At 43.1% G+C, this 17143-nt stretch overlaps 2 protein-coding genes across 2 annotated transcripts in view; one reads left to right on the forward strand and one right to left on the reverse strand.

Annotated features, from left to right (window-relative positions):
- Window positions 1-445: 445 nt before the first annotated feature.
- Window positions 446-15871, reverse strand: POGLUT1 (protein O-glucosyltransferase 1). The gene is made up of 11 exons (XM_031612582.2): window positions 15718-15871; window positions 14830-14920; window positions 12882-13025; window positions 12300-12435; window positions 10192-10313; window positions 8604-8663; window positions 7461-7560; window positions 6610-6668; window positions 3976-4143; window positions 3423-3479; window positions 446-2786 (listed from the first exon to the last, which is right to left on the reverse strand). The coding sequence occupies exons 1-11, from the start codon at window positions 15797-15799 to the stop codon at window positions 2630-2632; spliced, it is 1176 nt and encodes a 391-aa protein (XP_031468442.1). The 5' UTR covers window positions 15800-15871; the 3' UTR covers window positions 446-2629.
- Window positions 15872-15893: 22 nt separating this feature from the next.
- The window catches only part of LOC149919873 (uncharacterized), a 72045-nt gene continuing 70795 nt past the window's right edge, over window positions 15894-17143 (forward strand). Inside the window, exon 1 of the mRNA XM_090120840.1 lies at window positions 15894-16009. The gene's annotated coding sequence lies outside the window, so the exon portion shown is untranslated. The remainder of the gene's footprint in view (window positions 16010-17143) is intronic.

A 17143-nucleotide genomic window follows, 5' to 3' on the forward strand; every position in this document is an offset into this window, starting at 1 on the left:
TCCTGTTTTTGTGTGGGCCTCCAGCACTGTGGCAGTACATCTTACATGTGCTTACAAGCACTGTGCAGAACATCCTTCACATCCCAACCTTTATCTGAGCTGCAGTCCTGAGGGAGGTCCCATCACCTTTAGGAACAACCTCCCCGCCACTTCGGGCTCCATCCTGTTGGGGAGGAGTGGGGGCAGGTTCTAGGAAAGTGGCTGTTCTAGGAAAGTGACAAAGGAAGCAGAGGAGTCACCAGTTAACGCAAGCTATCATTCAGGAAAAGTTTTCAGTCACTGTCACGCATCACTTGGCAACTTGGATGGGTATATTTCTCAGATTCCACTGACACGCCCTAAAGACACTGTCAAAGAAGAAGAAAAAAAAAACAACACAGAAAGACAAACTTCCCCTTCTCATTGAGACAGCTGGGGACTATCCAGATCTTTTCTTGCAATTCTGAGAAATAATGCACCCAGCAACAGTTCATTTTTTTGTTTGTTTTAATCCAAAAGCATATCACTAAAAATGGTTTAAAAATACTATACAGAGTTGTTTCCATTTCTCAGGTTGCTGAGCTTGGCTAAAAATACAAAACCAGAAAACCCTTTCCACTTGTACTCAACCCTTTTCCTCTGAAACCAAACTATTTTAACATCTTAATTTGTTTTCTGTGCCCACAGTGGCATATAGCTGCATACTGCTCTAGCAGCTTCACCGGTACCACTGACAGTTACATCCCTGCTCCTGGATTGGGCAGTGCTGCTGAGATCTCTGAGTCTGTATGTGTTGTGAGTGTACTTGGAGCTTCTTGACAGTGTTTTCTTCTCTGATCCAAAATGACTACAGAAAAAACTATGAGCCATTGTTATTGTTCCCTTCCATTGATGTGCTATTTCCTAAGACATGACTGAGGCCACTCTGTAAGCGAGGGAGCTCACCAGAGATGCAGAGGCCACCCCTGAATCCCATGCTGCTACCACCACTGCTGTTTCAGCCAGAGGGAGCAGTCTGCTTCTCTGCACTCCAGCAGGCTTGGGCAACCAGATGCCAGGAAGGCCAAGACCTGTGTTCTGCTGACAGACAGCCACTCACACCCAAAGGATATGTCTGGAACAGCGGCTGCTCTCGCCCTGCTCAGGCAGACATTCTGCAGCACAGAAGGAACACTGATCCTAAAGCAAGTGGCTCACAACTGCAGGGGACCAGACAGGTTAGGAAGCAGCACAGAGTAGCTCTGAGCCTCTCAAAACCTTGTTTTCATGCAAGGCTTTACATTACAGTAAGCAAGAGAAACAAAGCCTGTCTGGATGCCAGAGAACACGCTGCTTCCTCCCAGGTCTCTCTCAGCTCAGAAAAGATAGAGCATTTTGGAAACTGCATTCCTTATGAGCTGAGCAGCCTGCAGTTGGCATAAATACACTTAGCACAAGCAACCTATGACCGAACTTAAGATGAACAATGCGAGGAGTAGCTGTTTCTGTGAGACTTGAAGGCATTCCCTCAACCAAACAGAGAATAGGAGCCTAACAGCTGCATGTAAGAAAAGGGAATGCTGAACTGAGCAGAGGTGTCACCAGACTTAAAATGAAAAGCCTTAGAAAGATTACAGAAGAGGATCAGAGCAGAGAATCTATGAATGTGTAGAAAAAAAAAAAAGAACAGCTTGATCTACCTCTGTGTATATTTTCTCCGGGTTCTTAAGGGTCCCAGGATGTCTGGCCAGCAGACTGCTGAGACCTTGACAACACAGCCTCAGTTTTGCATGGCTGTGCATGGACCCAGCTCATTGCCCCACAGTGGAGGCAGCCTTTATCTCAGCTGCTTGACTGTCCGCTACTCAGGCCAAGCATTATGGCAGTGCTATCATCACCAGCCATTCTCTTGTGAGGTAGGTAATTTACCTGTGCAAGGATAATCTGTCCTTTCAATGGCCCATCAAAATCTGGCCATCAACCTTAAAAACTTGACCTAAACATCACAAACCTAAGCTCTAAGCTATCTAAAAAGGTTACCTCAAATCCCAGTACCTGCTCCTGTCAGGGAATACCTAATATCCCAAGTGCTATCACACAGATGAGAAAACACTGACCACTGCCAAAAATGGACATGTATCTCCCAGCTGAGCATAGCAAACACTACTTTGCCATGAGTACAGAGGACTTGGCAACAAGTCCAGTAAAATGAACAGCAAGGCATCTCATTGACTGAATGGGATTTAGGGTCATTCTGAGACAGGCAGTAACAAAATCCCAAATGACTGTGGCTCTGGGCAGCCTGGTCTAGTGGTTGGTGACCTTGCACACAGCAGGAGGGTTGAAACTAGATGATCATTGTGGTCCGTTTCAACCCAGGCCATTCTATGATTCTGTGATTCTGTGATTCTGCAATTCTGCAACAACACTCTTCCAGGCATGAGCATAACCAGCCCAGCAAACAGCCATACTCCAACCTTCAACTTACTGTTCTTATGGCAACAGTAGACTGGGTCCCAGTGCATGGGAATAATTTTAAAGTTAGCCTATTGGTGGTCCCTGCAGTTTTAGTGTAAAGAATAATAAATCTGAGAAAACAAGAAAGAAGATACACCCATCTTCAGATTTCCAGAGAGATCAGTTTGAGCTGAAGAGAAAAGCAGAAAAGTCTCTACAGTTCCGTTTTCAACCATTCAGAAGTGATCTCACTGTAGTTCTTCCTCCTTTTCACTTTGTAAGTCAAGGTTTGGGAATATTCTGACAACAGATGCTCCCAGTAGCAAGAGACATCCTCCATCTGCAAGTGTTCAGTGATGAATTGGCGTCCCCTAGAGACACACAAGGCACAGTCAGAACCAATTTCCAGTTCCTACAAGAGTCTTTGGTTTTGTTTCATATGCATATCAACTTTCACTCTTCTGTTGTTTGTTTTTTTTTTCCAAATGAGAAACAACATGCGTTGCTCCGTACCATCTATTTTGATTTCAAAATCTTCATTCACTCTTACGGCCCTGACACTTGCACTGCTTTTGTTATCCTCAAGATGGTATTTGTTATCAGGGATAATAAATATCAACTTTTACATATCAGATGCAGCTTAAGCAGCAATGCTACATGCTGCTTCAGAAGGCAGCCTGTGCTATCCTGGGTATATAATGGTTTTAATGCAGACGCAGCTCCCAGGGGCCAACTCACTTCATACTGAGACAAAAGCTCCTAACATCTGATAGCTTTCAGTGGGGTTCCTGCCACAGGTCACATCTGAACCGAAGACCTAAACACATAATCTCCAGGTTCCCCCGCTTGCTATAAGGTCTCTAAAACTCCCGCTGTTACTGTGGAAGGAAAATATACTTTACCCTATTGATACTAGGCTGGCTTTGATAGGTAACCTCTTCAAAAGCTGTGTAAGAAAATGTTTTGGAAGAAGAGTGCCTGACAAACAGGAAGGACACACAACTTACCTCTCTGCAATTTCTTGTGCTATGTTGTCATTTTCCTTTGCAAACTGCAACAGCTCCCTAAAATGCAGACAAAAAATGCCATGAAACAACTAGCTTAGTGGGGAACTACAACTCAACTTAGCTAAACTATTGCAGAGGATGAGATTAAGGATTTAGAGCTGAGCAAGGATTTCAGAGCACAGAAGAATCTTGTCATTCATATTTGTTCTGTATCAGTCCTGGACAGCATGCTGAAATCCAGGAGCTAACACATTTGCAGCCCAGTAATATGTTCTTCTTTCTCTTATCTGTGTTTCTGTGCTCACCTGCAGAGATATTTAAGTACCTAATGCCTGCTGATTTCAGTGAGGGTGAGAGACCTATGTACCCCAGTGAAACCACATTCTGTAAGAAATACAAGCAAATGGTTCTCTGGGTACGATAATAAAGCAAAAAGAACATGACCTCCAAGAGCCTTTGTCTGATGCATATGAGCAGAGGCTCTTAGTGTAAGCCACCTTCCCAAACAGAGCAGTGTTGCGTTGTCCCACTGAGCATATCTAGGGTCACACACCTGACATCAGAGAGGTCTGATTTGACTGGGATGTAGTGGACCCAGGGCTTCAGCTGCTGATAGAAGAACTCCAACCACTCTTCTCCAACGTGAAAGACGAGTGAACCACACAGGAAGAGGTGTTTCAAACGGAAACTGGCAGCCACTCCCCGGAAATTAAACAGATACCTTTAAAGGGAGAAGGAAAGAGGTTGCATCTGGCATTTTGTGAGGAAATATTCAAAGAAACTGGACTCTGAGTACTGATAATGTTTTCTCACTGGTCATAACATAAGCAAACTGAAGTTAAAGATGCTCTAGGTGAGTTTCTGGTGCCGAACAAAATGTAGGGGGGAAATCTAGGAGAAAGACCTGCCTATGGCAAACCAAAGGAGGCTTCACCAACCACTGCCTAAAAGGCATGGAATGTCACACCTTGGAAGCTATTTCTGTGGCTCTACACTACTGAAAAAAGACTCTGTTCCCATGAGGAGCTTTTCCCCAATTTTATTGTCTTGAAATAAGCTTTTTTGTCTATTGTTCTGCTTTTCCATATCTATTCAGCCTTTTTTTTTTTTTTTCCTTTTTTTATCTTCTGAGATCCTGCTTTAATCTGAAGCTAATTGTTTTGCATTAACTTGGGAATGCAACCCTAGGAGGTTAAACAGACTAGCACAAAACAGATGGACTTTGCAGATAACAAAGAATCAACAATCTTGTTTTCAGTATTTTCTGCCAAGTTAGTAAAACGGGCCTGACTGGGGTGATTTCTCTTAGCAAAATGCATCTCAGAGACATGTTTGTTTGTTTGCTTCCTTGCTTTTGCAAACCCACATTTCTCCAATTATATGGAAAGCTGTTTTTCCTGTGGGTAAAACCCCTCAGTACATGGAACTAATCTTTGAAGTCAAACATTTTGGGCTGGGGGAAGGGAATTCTTCCTTTAACATAGCTGTTTTGGGTGAGATGGGGATATAATTAAACTTGGTTCAGCAGTAAGTTAAAGGAATTAAATCTGAAATTCATTTGTATTATCTATGAGCTCAAGGCAGGGATAATGAGCATACCGTACTAGGAACTGAACAATGACGTTAGAGACAGAACAAGAATAGTGGTTAGAAGTAAGGAAATAACTGTCCAGCTTTAGCCACAGCTTCCACCATCTGTGACTGTAGCAGAAATGCTAAATCATGTCTTGAAACAGTGACTGAGCACCTGGTGGGAAGGCAGGGCCAACCCAGGGGAGCTCAGGTGCAAGCAAAGTGACTGGAAGGGGTGGAGTCAGGATCCAGCTCTTTCCAGACCTCATTTAAGGGCTGGCAGTGGAGATCCCTCCCTACTAGAGGTCTTCTAAAGGTAAGCAGTTTTTGTTTCTTTATTTCTGTGTCTATAGTTGCTGCATTTGGACTTGTTCTCATTTGCTGCAGCCTAGAACTATGCAACTCTGCAATTATTAATCTGTGCAACTCTGTACTTTCCATCACGTTACAGTGACATCAGCTAATTCACTGAGGGCTGCCCTCAGGCAGACGTATATAGCACCTAGATGGAAGGAAGCAGATGAGACATTCCTGTTGACCCTACTAGTCCCTGCCTCTCACAGCCTACAGCTAGAAGTGTGGCTTCTGAGTCAGGCAGTCTGACTACAATCTCTCTTTCTGTAGCTGTGTTTTTCCACTGACAAACTGAAGTCAGTAACGCATTATAGGACTGCTGTAGGGGCTAGTCATCCAGAACAGACTCCATGGAGACCATGTGCTGCTGCTGACGATGACTATTGATAATTATTTCTACATGGGGCTAAAACAAAACAGTGAGAGAGTGTCTTAGCCCATACTGTATGAAGGGCTTACAAGCCATCAGGAGTTTGGGGAAGTCCATGTGTAACAGAAGGGAGAAATCTGGGCAACAGTTTAGTGAAAAATCAAATGAGACAAGTCAGTCACGTTTGCACAAAAACACACATTCAGCCAAATGACCGAGTTCTTAAAAGAGCAGACTTCAGCTGGTAGAGTTGCAACTAAAGGATTTTAAACCAAAAGAAAAATCAAAACATCAGACCTAAAAGTAAACACAAACTAAGTCTGTATTTTTGCATAAAAAGCCACATAAGTATTACACCAAAAAACCCTCCCTAAAGTAGTTAAAGCATAAAATCCTCTGTAAATTAAAACCACGTTCTCCAAGACAACATAGAAAGTATGAATCAGTAAAGATAGTAAAGCTAATACTGTAGTACACACACATACATGCATGCACACAACAATGGAATATACAGATTGGAACAGAAATAGAAGGAAAAGCATCTAGTAAGCCCTATTGACTTGAAAAAAAAAAAAGAAAAAATGCTCCTCTCCCCTCAAAAAATAACCAAAAAACATAAGTGTATTTTCTAACCATGTGCTTATTAGCAGTTTAAGATCTTTCCTAAAAGCACTTTATTTCTCCTGATGTGACAGAGGAAAGCTGGCACTGACAAAGGCCATGCTACGTTCCCTAATTTTCAGCTGCTATATGCCTGTTCACAAGCTTCCTTGTCTGCGTGGAGCTGGTTGCTGGAATTAGATCTTAAAATAAAAAGAGATAATACACCGTGCAAACAAGGAAAGAAATAACCCACAGCCATTGAACAACTTTACTCTTCAGAACTCTTACTTGTATTTGCAGTGATCAACCAGTGGAATTTCCTTTGCAGGAGGCTTCCCCAAGGTATCCTTAAAGAGAACATAAAGAAATCTGTATGTTTTTTTTACATTGATTTCAAGTTCATTTTCCTTCTCAGTTACAGATAAAGCTGAAGTCACAAAATCCCCCATCCGTGCTGCTGAGGAAACTTTCCCCAGTGGGCTTTTAGAAGCATTATGAAGAACCAAGCCCCTTTCAAACAAGAAAAAAGTTACAGTAAATTACACATTGCCTGTAAACAAATGCCAAAGCAAACATATTAAATGATAAATTTTTAGTTGGCAGCTACAGAACTGAAAACAGCTTGGGACAATGGACTATGTGAAGCCAAGTGTAACTGGATTAGCCAAGACAGTCTGGAGAGAGCTGGACTGTACACAAAGTATGGAACTAAAAAGTTACCAGCAACAGTTATCAGAATGTTATCAGCAGCAAGACAAAGAGATGGAGATGACAGAAAAAGGTTTAGAAAGACTGACAGCAATATGCAGGCAGCTTGGGGTTAAGAGGGGAAGAAGTTGGCTAATTTTTCAGGAATGGAAGAGGAGAGAACTGGCATTGATTCATTTTCTTATCTCTGCTGGCTTTCTTGAACAGAAAGCACAGATGGGGGATAAAAAAAAAAAAGGTTGGCCTGGTGGGCTCTAGAGACTGCTGCTTTTCATCCATCAGAGCACTGTGGCTATCAGCAGATTTACAAGCCTCCCTCCTGCTACAGGATCACTCGTAACTCCCCAACAAAATGCATCTCAATCATTCAAAGCCACCTTTGGCTACCCTTTCTGGTCCTCACACTCAGAAGACAGACAACACCCACACACCTTCTCAGATTTCCAAGCCTGGTTTTTGGTGTACTCCGCATCAACGAGTTCTGGGTTTTCTCGGGACAGCAGAATGAGGGGATCTCTTTCGGAGCTCGTCCTGTACACGAAATGCCACCAGTTATTGCCAGAACAGCTCACCCAACACAGCTACCCAAATACAGGACTCAAGACACAGCCTTTTTTTCAGATTGATCTCGGTATGTCCCCAGAAAGCATCATTAAGTGCCAACCATCTAGTATACATTTATCCAAGTGTATACTACTAGGAGAAAAGATGATCTGAGACCTAATTTCTTTCTTTCATTTATAGTAAATAGTTAATATTAAATAGTATTATTTAAGCAGTTCCCAGGACAAATTGGTAGAGATGTTGTTTCCTTTGCACTTTATACTGATGAGTGCCAAATACTTTAACTACTTTCTAAGTCGGAGAGCTAGGAGACACTGAACATGCTCAGCCCTGCTCTCTCTCACACCAGTTTAAACCCTTGCTGATAAACAAGGTCAAGACATCTGTCTTAGTTTCAGTTGGGACGGAATTGTTCGGAGTGTCTGGTATGATGCTGTGCTTTAGTTCAAGGAGAAAAACGATGCTGATAACACACTAATGTTTATAGTTGTTGCTAAGCATTGTTATACAGAGCTATGGCCATTCTGGTTTCTTAGCAAAGAGCTGGGAGAGGATAGAACAAGGACAGCTGACCTAAACTGGCCAAAGGAATATTCCATACCATATGACATCATGCAGAAGGAGAGTTTTGAAGGGGGTGGGAGTTTATCTCGCTCTCTTCCACTCACTGGGGGTCTAGCTGGGCATTTGTCAGTGGGTGGTGAGCAACTGCTTGTGCATCACTTGTTATATACATTTATACACATATAAATAGTTGTAGCTATTATCCTTTTCTTCTTTTTGCTCATTAAGAAAGAAAGCAGCAAATCCATGACAACTTGAGAGCTGAGGAGGGACTTTTTATAAGGATATATAGCGACAGGACAAGGGGAAATGGTTTTAAACTGGAAGAGGGTAGATTTAGACTAGGTATTAGAAAGAAATTCCTTACTGTGAGGGTGGTGAGATACTGGAACAGGTTGCCCAGTAAGGCTGTGGATGCCCACACACTGGAGGCATGATAAACTCACCTGGACCCTCGGAAATATCCTTTAGAGATTTTTTTCTTCCATGGCCATTTTTCTGCAGATCTGAAATATTATTTGTACATGGCAATAAATGATTTGATCAATCAATGAAACAGTGCTCTCATCATTTTCACAGCATGATCTCATTTTATTATTCTTCATTTTTGATGGAAATAACTTTCTTCATAACAGCAGAAAAACCTCTCTGCTAGGTCCAATGAAAAGTTTTCCAGTGAATACAGTGGTCAAGACACATGAATGTAGGCTACTTTTCAGAGAACCTTCCAGTGAAAAGAATAAATTACACATAAACACCCTTATCAAACCTATGCCTAAAATTTTAATCCACTTTTTACATTCTTGCTTTATTTTTCTATCCTTTATCAACTAAAGATAGTGCAAAATGAATAATTTCTGGCCATTGTCATTTCCCATTAAAAAAAAAAAGCCTAATATATTGGATTTAAAACACAGGGGCTTATACATTTAAAATGAAACTCACTCAGGGAAACAAACTCTGTTCTTCAAAATAACTATTCACATGCTTTATTTTTGCCAAAGCAATAGCCTGCCTCTCCCAAGAGAACCCTTTGTTGAACATTTTTGTTGCACCTCAGTCAATACGTGGGCATCCTGATCCCTGACATGACCTGTACAGGTCAAGCTTTATATCTGCTTGTAATCCAGTGACATAAGTGGGGTTCACTCAGAAAGCAAGAATAATACTTCATTGCGTTGTATTACATTATATTAGGCATCAGCTATGGACTAGTCCCTTCCTCTCAAAATCTTCAGATTTTGAGGAAGGAAACATTCAACCTCACATTCTCATGCTAACTGATTGGCATCAAGCATGTTTTTTTTTTCTAGGTATGTTTCCATGCTCATTTGCTGTTACATACTTTGTTTGTCACTCTCCAGAGGAAACAGCCCCTTATTCTGCTAACAGTCAAAGATCTTGCCAGAAGAAAGACTTCTAGTCAGAAATATCTTCTGTCTTGCTGTCTTACTCTCATCCAAGTAATTACTCTTGCTTTTTGGGAATGATTCCACGTTTCTCTACTGCATAATACTCGTGTGAAAGCAGACCTAAAGAAGGCTTTCCTGTACTCTTCCAGGAGTTTATACAAACCTTCTAGATCATCCTTGCAGTAAATACAAAAACAAAAACCCAAAATAACAGTAGCTGAAAAAAAACCAAAATTATTTCCGTGTGTCAAGGAAAATTTCTGCAGGCAAGAGATAACTCCTGCTTTATTGACAAACCTTGTCCCACCAAAAATGATAGCAATCAGGTCCTGATAGCACAAAGAATGTGAATACTTTGTCCTCTGTATTTCTTACAAAAGTGCTGGAAAGAGAGCAGTTAATTATAACTTCTATTTACATCATCCAAGGTTTCCATGGAGAATTCTTATACAGCAGTTAGGCTGGATGCATCCAGCTAACGACAAACAGCAGGACAGATCACCAGCCAACACACCTATTGCTTTGGACTTCACTGTTGCCCTAATACTGCTCAGAGCTACGTGGCTTTTACTGTGGTTTTTGTTTTCCATTAAGCCTTCCCCGCTTCATTTCCAAAACGTACCTTCTGAGGTCTTCTCTCATAAGGTCCCAGCGCCCTAAACCTGTTGGGTAAATTGGCCAAACAGCCGGTCCTCCTTCCCAAAATGTCCAGGCAGGATACATTATATCACTGTATTCAGCTGTCTGAAGAAAAAGGAGAGTATTATAAGAATAATATTTACTTCAATTTATTGACTGAGCTCATCAGCAATAATGGTCCTTTGGGGAATTCTCAATGCTTTCCTCATTCTATAAGCACCTGTGAGAACTTCATGGTCACCATGGCATAGCTGGGGTCATATGAATACAACTCAACAGAGAAAAGCCAGTGTGTTTCAACATGCATGCTTGCTCTGGACAAGCTGAAGACCCTCTCCACAAAAAGATTTTGAAAAGGCTATGTCTTGCTGCATGCTAACATAGAACTTTCATGTTAGAAAACAACAAAGAGCTATGATATAGATGATTAGTAAATAACATAACAGTTCTATTCAACTTTCTAAAGTCTTCTGTCTATGCGTAGCTACAAATAAGTTCTACTGATCATAAGCTAAGAGGTATTATCTCCCCTGTGATATAAGCACTTGTAAACTATTTGACATTTAAGTTTCCAGCAATTCAATTTATTCCAGCCTTCTCACCGACCACTTGACAATTCACCACAACAAACATCCAGGTCATGTACGAATTCCAGTTCTTCATTCCTATCTTAAGGCTTAAATCCTCATTCAATCAGAAGGAAAACCAGCACTTCAGTAAGACTAAATGCTTCCATGAACCCAGACCACAGGCTGCTTCTTTGCACTAATAATAAACTTTCTATCCAAATTTTCCACCTGTCACCTGGAGGTTCTAGAGAGCCTTCAAGTCCACGAAGGTAGTTAGGAATCTGGCATACATGACATATGAAAAGAAACTGAGGACTAGGTTTGTTCATGCACAGGAAAAGGAGGCTTGGGGGAATCTAAATGCTGTCTTTTATGACATAATAGCAGCACCCAGAGAAGACAGAGGCAGACTCTTCAGAAGTGCACTTAGATAGACTAACTGGAAACAGATTACTATTACAAATAAAGACATTCCAATTTAATACTGGGAAATATTTCTTCATTCTGATACAGAGCACGTGCCCAGAGGGACCGCTGACATCCTGTTCTTGAAAATGCTTGGAACTGGACAGGACACAACAACAAACCAAGTGCTTGAATGTTAGTGCTTGCAATGCTGCACTGAAATTCTAGAGATAGTTTTAGGATGCCTGGGGACTAGGCAAAGGTTATGGATCATATCAGAGTTCAGACTGTGTAAGTTGAAGACCTGGGTTTAAGGTAATTTAGCAGAAACAGAACAGGGTCTGACCAAGCAAGAGCAAATGATTTATTGCTTCTTTTTGCATCTTATGGTCTGCTGGGCTTCAGCCAAGTATGGGGTCATGATCAGACTGCAGAATTTGGGCATACTCTAAAACACAGCAAGATTTCCTGAAGTTAAAGTTGTAAGGATATTTTGTTGGCAATGATGAGACATTATCCTACAATCAGATTTAACAATGGAGAAGCAAGAAAACATACAGGAGGGCTTTCCAGTGTGGGAAGAGGAAACCAGAAAGCAAATGTCTGTGTGTCTGTCTGGCTCCGTGTGTGTGCATGTTTGGAAATGGAAAGAAGAATCCACAGGAAAGGGGTTCACAAGTGACAGCATTAATACAGAAAGAAAAGATAAGAAACACTTATCTGTGGTCCAAAAAGAGAACTGAAATATTCATATTGACTTAGCTGGCTGATAATGAAAAATCCTTAACAGTGCTGACAAGCTATGGCTACAATTTTAACAGAGGCATTGTAGTAAATCACAGTGATTTTGGCACATATCCCGTCCAGCTGTGCATCATTCCACTGTGGTAGATGTACTTTTTTGACCTGAAAGAGGAGCTAATGAGGGGAAAAGCTGTTCTATTAAATAAATCTGCAAGTCTATCTACTAGAAAACTGAAAGCAGAAAGAAGCATAAAGAACAAAAAAGAATTTTGATACACAGGAAATCTGTGGGAACCATCCTCAAAAATATGTTAGCAAGAGAAAAGAGGACATGCATGCTTCAGAAATGCTCAGCTTTTAAAGGTGTGCATACCTTACTGAAGGAGAAGACTGGGATAATGGGTTTCATCCACTTGGGGACCTGGGGGTAGTCTCTCACATTAATCACCATTTCCATGTCAGGGAGGCGGTTGATGATCTCATGAATGAAATGCTCAACTCCACTGCATCTGTGGAGAAATGACACATCTCACAAAGAGCCATAAGGAAAAGGAAGAAGCTTGAGTGTCTTGCAGGTATCTCTATGCACAGGAGCAGAAGAAACAGAAAGCATGAGCCATACCACAGTGCAGGCTGGAACTGCCCATAGCAGCTTTTAAGCCCCAGTACAGTACAGACACCTGTGCAGCAATACATCCTGTTAAACCTGACTTGATCTGCATCTTTCTCTGGGATCCCACAATCAACTAGCGCTCTTATACAGAACAATGATACTTACTTCTTGCCTACATTCAATCCTCATATATAATTTCCTAGGCTCCTGTCCTGATAAGGAATCCAGACCTTGAAATGACATACCATTATGTTCAGTGACTTCCAACTTGGCAGGGTTGGAAGTGCTGAAAGTATTCTCACGTCCCAGGTAGGGAGACAGGATCTTCTGCGTGGCTCTTACCTTGCAGGGAACATACAGTCATGTTCACGGTACAACTTGTTCTTAATGATTTGGTAGTGAGTCCCGAGCTTCCGGCTCACCACATCTGATATTGTCTCTTTGGAAATGCCACTTCGAAAAGGAGCCAGGTCCTGTTTCCAGACACTGAAACAAAACGATTAGGCATCATTAGGTACATCAGGGAGATGCTGCACATTAAATTACTGCAGCATACGCGAAAGGTTTCTAGTTAAAACAAGCTCTATGTGGCTTCCAGCTCTGCTACACGTGGCATAACAGGATTTGACTTAAGTCGCATGAAACAGCCACTACCCTGAGATTCCAAAGTCCCAGCTTTGCTCTATGATGATCTATTGGCTGTTTGCCTGAATAGAAAACCCAGCACCAGACTCTCAAACTAAATCAGTGTATTTCACTGTAGTCATTCTTCCAAAAACCAAACAGGCCTTAAACACCCTGACAGGTTACGGATAAAGGCTTTCAGTTCACTTAAACTTTAGAGTTCTGAAGCTTGTGTTCTGGATTTCCAACAATGATAGGCTACACCAGGGCCAAATTCCTCACTAAATGTTATGCTATTTTAACATTAATAAAAAAAGAGAAAGTAATAGTCTAGTCACAATGATTACTGGGTAATGCTGCATACAGTGAAAGCTAGTCCAGCAGAACAAGCCTATGTAGAGTGTATTCTGTGATACGTGCACGTCATTGGTGAGCTCCTAGAATGTACTATGAAAACATAAACTTAACCAATATGTCAAAATACAGACACAGAATGCAGTTTATATATAGTCTAAAGGCCCCCACATCCAACTGCTTGGAGCAGTTAACAATTGCTCTCAGTCTGTAACAGTCATGGAGAGTTCCCCTCTACTTTTTAGTAAGACACTGCATCAATGGTTTGGTTTAATGCAACACTGCACAGACCCATCTGAAGGGGTTGAACCAAACATGAGGGTGATCAAACACTGGCAAAGACCGCCCAGAGAGGTTGTGGGGTCTCTGGTCTGATCAGACCTGTTCTGTCTGTTTGCTCTAGGCGGCCCTGCTTGAACAGGGAGGTTGGACTTCCTGATCTCAAAAGGTCCCCTCCTATGTCAATGATTCTGTTATTCTGTATCAGACAGAAAAATGTAAACTACATAAAGAACTGTTACAGGACAACAAAGTATATAAGCAGGGATGCAAATGTAACAAGCTGGAGAACAGGAAGAAAGAGTTTTATAGCACATCCACATTGCTGTTTGCTGCCTTCCTATTATCACTAACAAGCTAGACTTTCAGTCCTTGGCCAACCAGACAGAGTAAATCTGACACAAGTAGAATTCTGTTATCTAAGGAAAAGGATTGACTTTCACTGTTCTGCTGCACATTTGCATATCTCCACATCAGCTATCAAGATGAACAGAATTTCTTAGTGTCATACAGTGTAGGTACTGTATTATCTTTCTGGATTCTTTAGTAATGCCTGTCACTGTAGAATACAAGTGTTCCCTAGCAAGTACCACACAGCATCATGCCAAATGAATCCATGTTCTGTAATGATCCTTAAACTATTTTAAAATATTTTGCATATACTTATTTCCCTCAATTTTAAAAGTCCATCAGAAAAACTTGTTAGCAACAAACATTGTACAGAGAGAGAATGGATTTCTAATACAGAATTATCACCAGCTGTGTATGGAATTATTGTGTGATTATGTATGAGATGCTGACTCAGTTTATGTTGTTCAGTGACAGAGGACAACAAGGATGGTGGTCAATCTGCAGGTGGACACAACTTGTGCTGGAATTATGGAAGTTTCACACAATGCCATTAATAAATTCCTTCTTGTATGGCTGCAGATGTGCTATGTTAGAGCCCAAATATTCTACAGCTAACTCCTATCCATCAGTGCTGCGATCATGGCCGTAGTCCTATCCAGTAAAAAGGAAACCAATCTCTTACCTTTGGTGGCAGCTACAATTCTCCTTTATACATGGCTTATAGACTTGTACAGCTCTGTCAATATGATCAGTTATTGTTTTCCATTTTGCATCTAAAATACACAGAAAAGGCGAAGGAGTTAATTCATTAAACAACCAGAGCAACCAGCAGAAGCTGAGCAGCATTTCTGCTTCAGCTGGCAGCAGGGTAATAGCAAGGCACCACCATCCTGGGGCACACTTCAGCCTGCACAGCTGAACTAGAGTCCACCTGACACTGACCGTACCCCTGCTGATGGAATCCTGACCCTTCAGCCCACTGACACTGCCTGCTGAGCAGTGACATCGGTTCCTTTAGCACAGGCTTGCTGTCTGCAGGCTGCAAAACCAAACTGGGCTCCCTGAGCACACACTGGAGAACCACAACTGTTGCACTTGAGCTAGCTGCATCCCGCTACAAGGAACTACAAGGAACTGCTGGACTTTCTCCTGACCTCTGAAATGACTTTCTTGCTACAGTTAAGTGATGAAGGCAGAGAGAAAGAACAAATTCCAGTTTTCCGCAGCTGACAGATGGTAGCCATTCACATCGCTACCTCTTTGTACCTGCGACGGGATGTGCTGGCAGTGAGCACAATTCAGAAGATGACAACCTGCCCACCGCAAACAGTGGGAAGGGAAGGGGAAGGGAGAGGAGGGAAGGCCAGGGACCCAGCGGTGCCCACCGCCGTGCCACGCAGGTGCGGGCTGAGGGGGCGCTGAGCTTGGCAGCCCCTCCCTATAAAAGGCAACCGGGGAGAGCCGGCCCCTTCCCCGCCCTCAGGGCGCGTGGTGCTCCCTACAGCCCGTACGCACCGGCGGCTCTACCTCCAGCCCGGCCGCCAGGCCACGACCCGCCTCCCTCGCTCACCTGCCGGCCCGCCCGCCACCGCTCCCGAAGGCCATACGGTAGCGGCGGCGGCCACCAGCGTCCACAGCGCCGCCCGCCCCATGCCGCTCCCTGCGCTCCCCGCCGCCGGGGGGCGGTGACTCCCTAAGCAAAGATGGCGGCGGCCGCCGGCCCCGTAAACATGGCGGCGGGAGGCGAGGGCTGCGTGCTGCGGCGCGGCTTGATGGGAGCTGTAGTTCCCGCCGCGCCTCTAAAAAGGTTGGATAGGCAGACGCTGTCCTGCGTGATCATTTGATTGCGGCTTCTTCTTAAGGTAGAGTATGGAAAAGCCTGTCTGCTTTTCGTGGGATCTGTATATAAAAATGTGATCTTTAAGCTTTCTTTCCCAGTCCGGGTCTGCTTTTGCTGCTCTTGAATCTCAGGGAGAGGTGCTGTGGCCTCACGGTCATTGGGTGGAGCCGTTACATTTAGAGACATGGACATGTTGGGTTGCGTCCAGAGGAGAGACGCAAAAAAGATCCCGGGGATGGAAGCCTTCCCCTACAAGGACAGGCTGAGAGAGGTGGGGCTGTTCAGCCCCAAGAAGAGAAGGCTCTGGGGAGACCTGAGAGCAGCCTTTCAGTGTTTAAAGGGAGACTGTAAGAAGGAAGGGGACAAACTCTTCAGCAGAGTCTGTGGTGATAGGACAAGGAGAAATGGTTTCAAACTGAAACGAGAGATTTAGACTGGATATAAGGAAGAAGTTTTTTACAATAGTGATGGTGAGGCACTGGAACAGGTTGCCAAGAGAGGTGGTGGGTGGCCTGTCCCTGGAGACACCCGAGGTCAGACTGGACAGGACTCTGAGCCACCTGATGGAGTTGTAGGTGTCCCTGTTCATTGCAGGGGAGTTGGACTGGATGGCCTTTAAGGTCTGTTCTGACTCAATTAGAGAATCACAGAATCACCAAGGTTGGAAAAGACCTTCAAGATCATCCAGTCCAACCATCCACTGATCACCAATAGTACTCACTAAACTGCGTCCCTCAACACAAAATCCAACTGTTCCTTGACACCTCCAGGGTTGGTGACTCCGCCACCTCCCTGGGCAGCCATTCCAGTGCCTGACCACTCTTTCAGAGATGTAGTATTTCCTAACGTCCAGCCTAAATCTCCCCTGGCACAGCTTGAAGCCATTCCCTCTAGTTCTACCTTCTACTCTTTACATGAGAGAAAAGGCCGACCCCCAGCTCACTACAACCTCCCTTCAGGTAGTTATAGAGAGTGATAAGGTCTCCCCCGAGCCTCCTCTTCTCCAGACTGAAAAATCCCAGCCCCTTCAGCCACTCCTCGTAAGGCCTGTGCTCCAGACCCCTCACCAGCTTTGTCACCCTTCTTTGAACCCGCTCCAGGGCCTCAATAATTGAATGATTATACATTCAATATTATGAATATTATACAGTTAAAT

This window comes from Phasianus colchicus, chromosome 1 (assembly GCF_987193195.1).
Source record: "Phasianus colchicus chromosome 1, bPhaCol1.hap1.1, whole genome shotgun sequence".
Classification (NCBI taxonomy): domain Eukaryota; kingdom Metazoa; phylum Chordata; class Aves; order Galliformes; family Phasianidae; genus Phasianus; species Phasianus colchicus.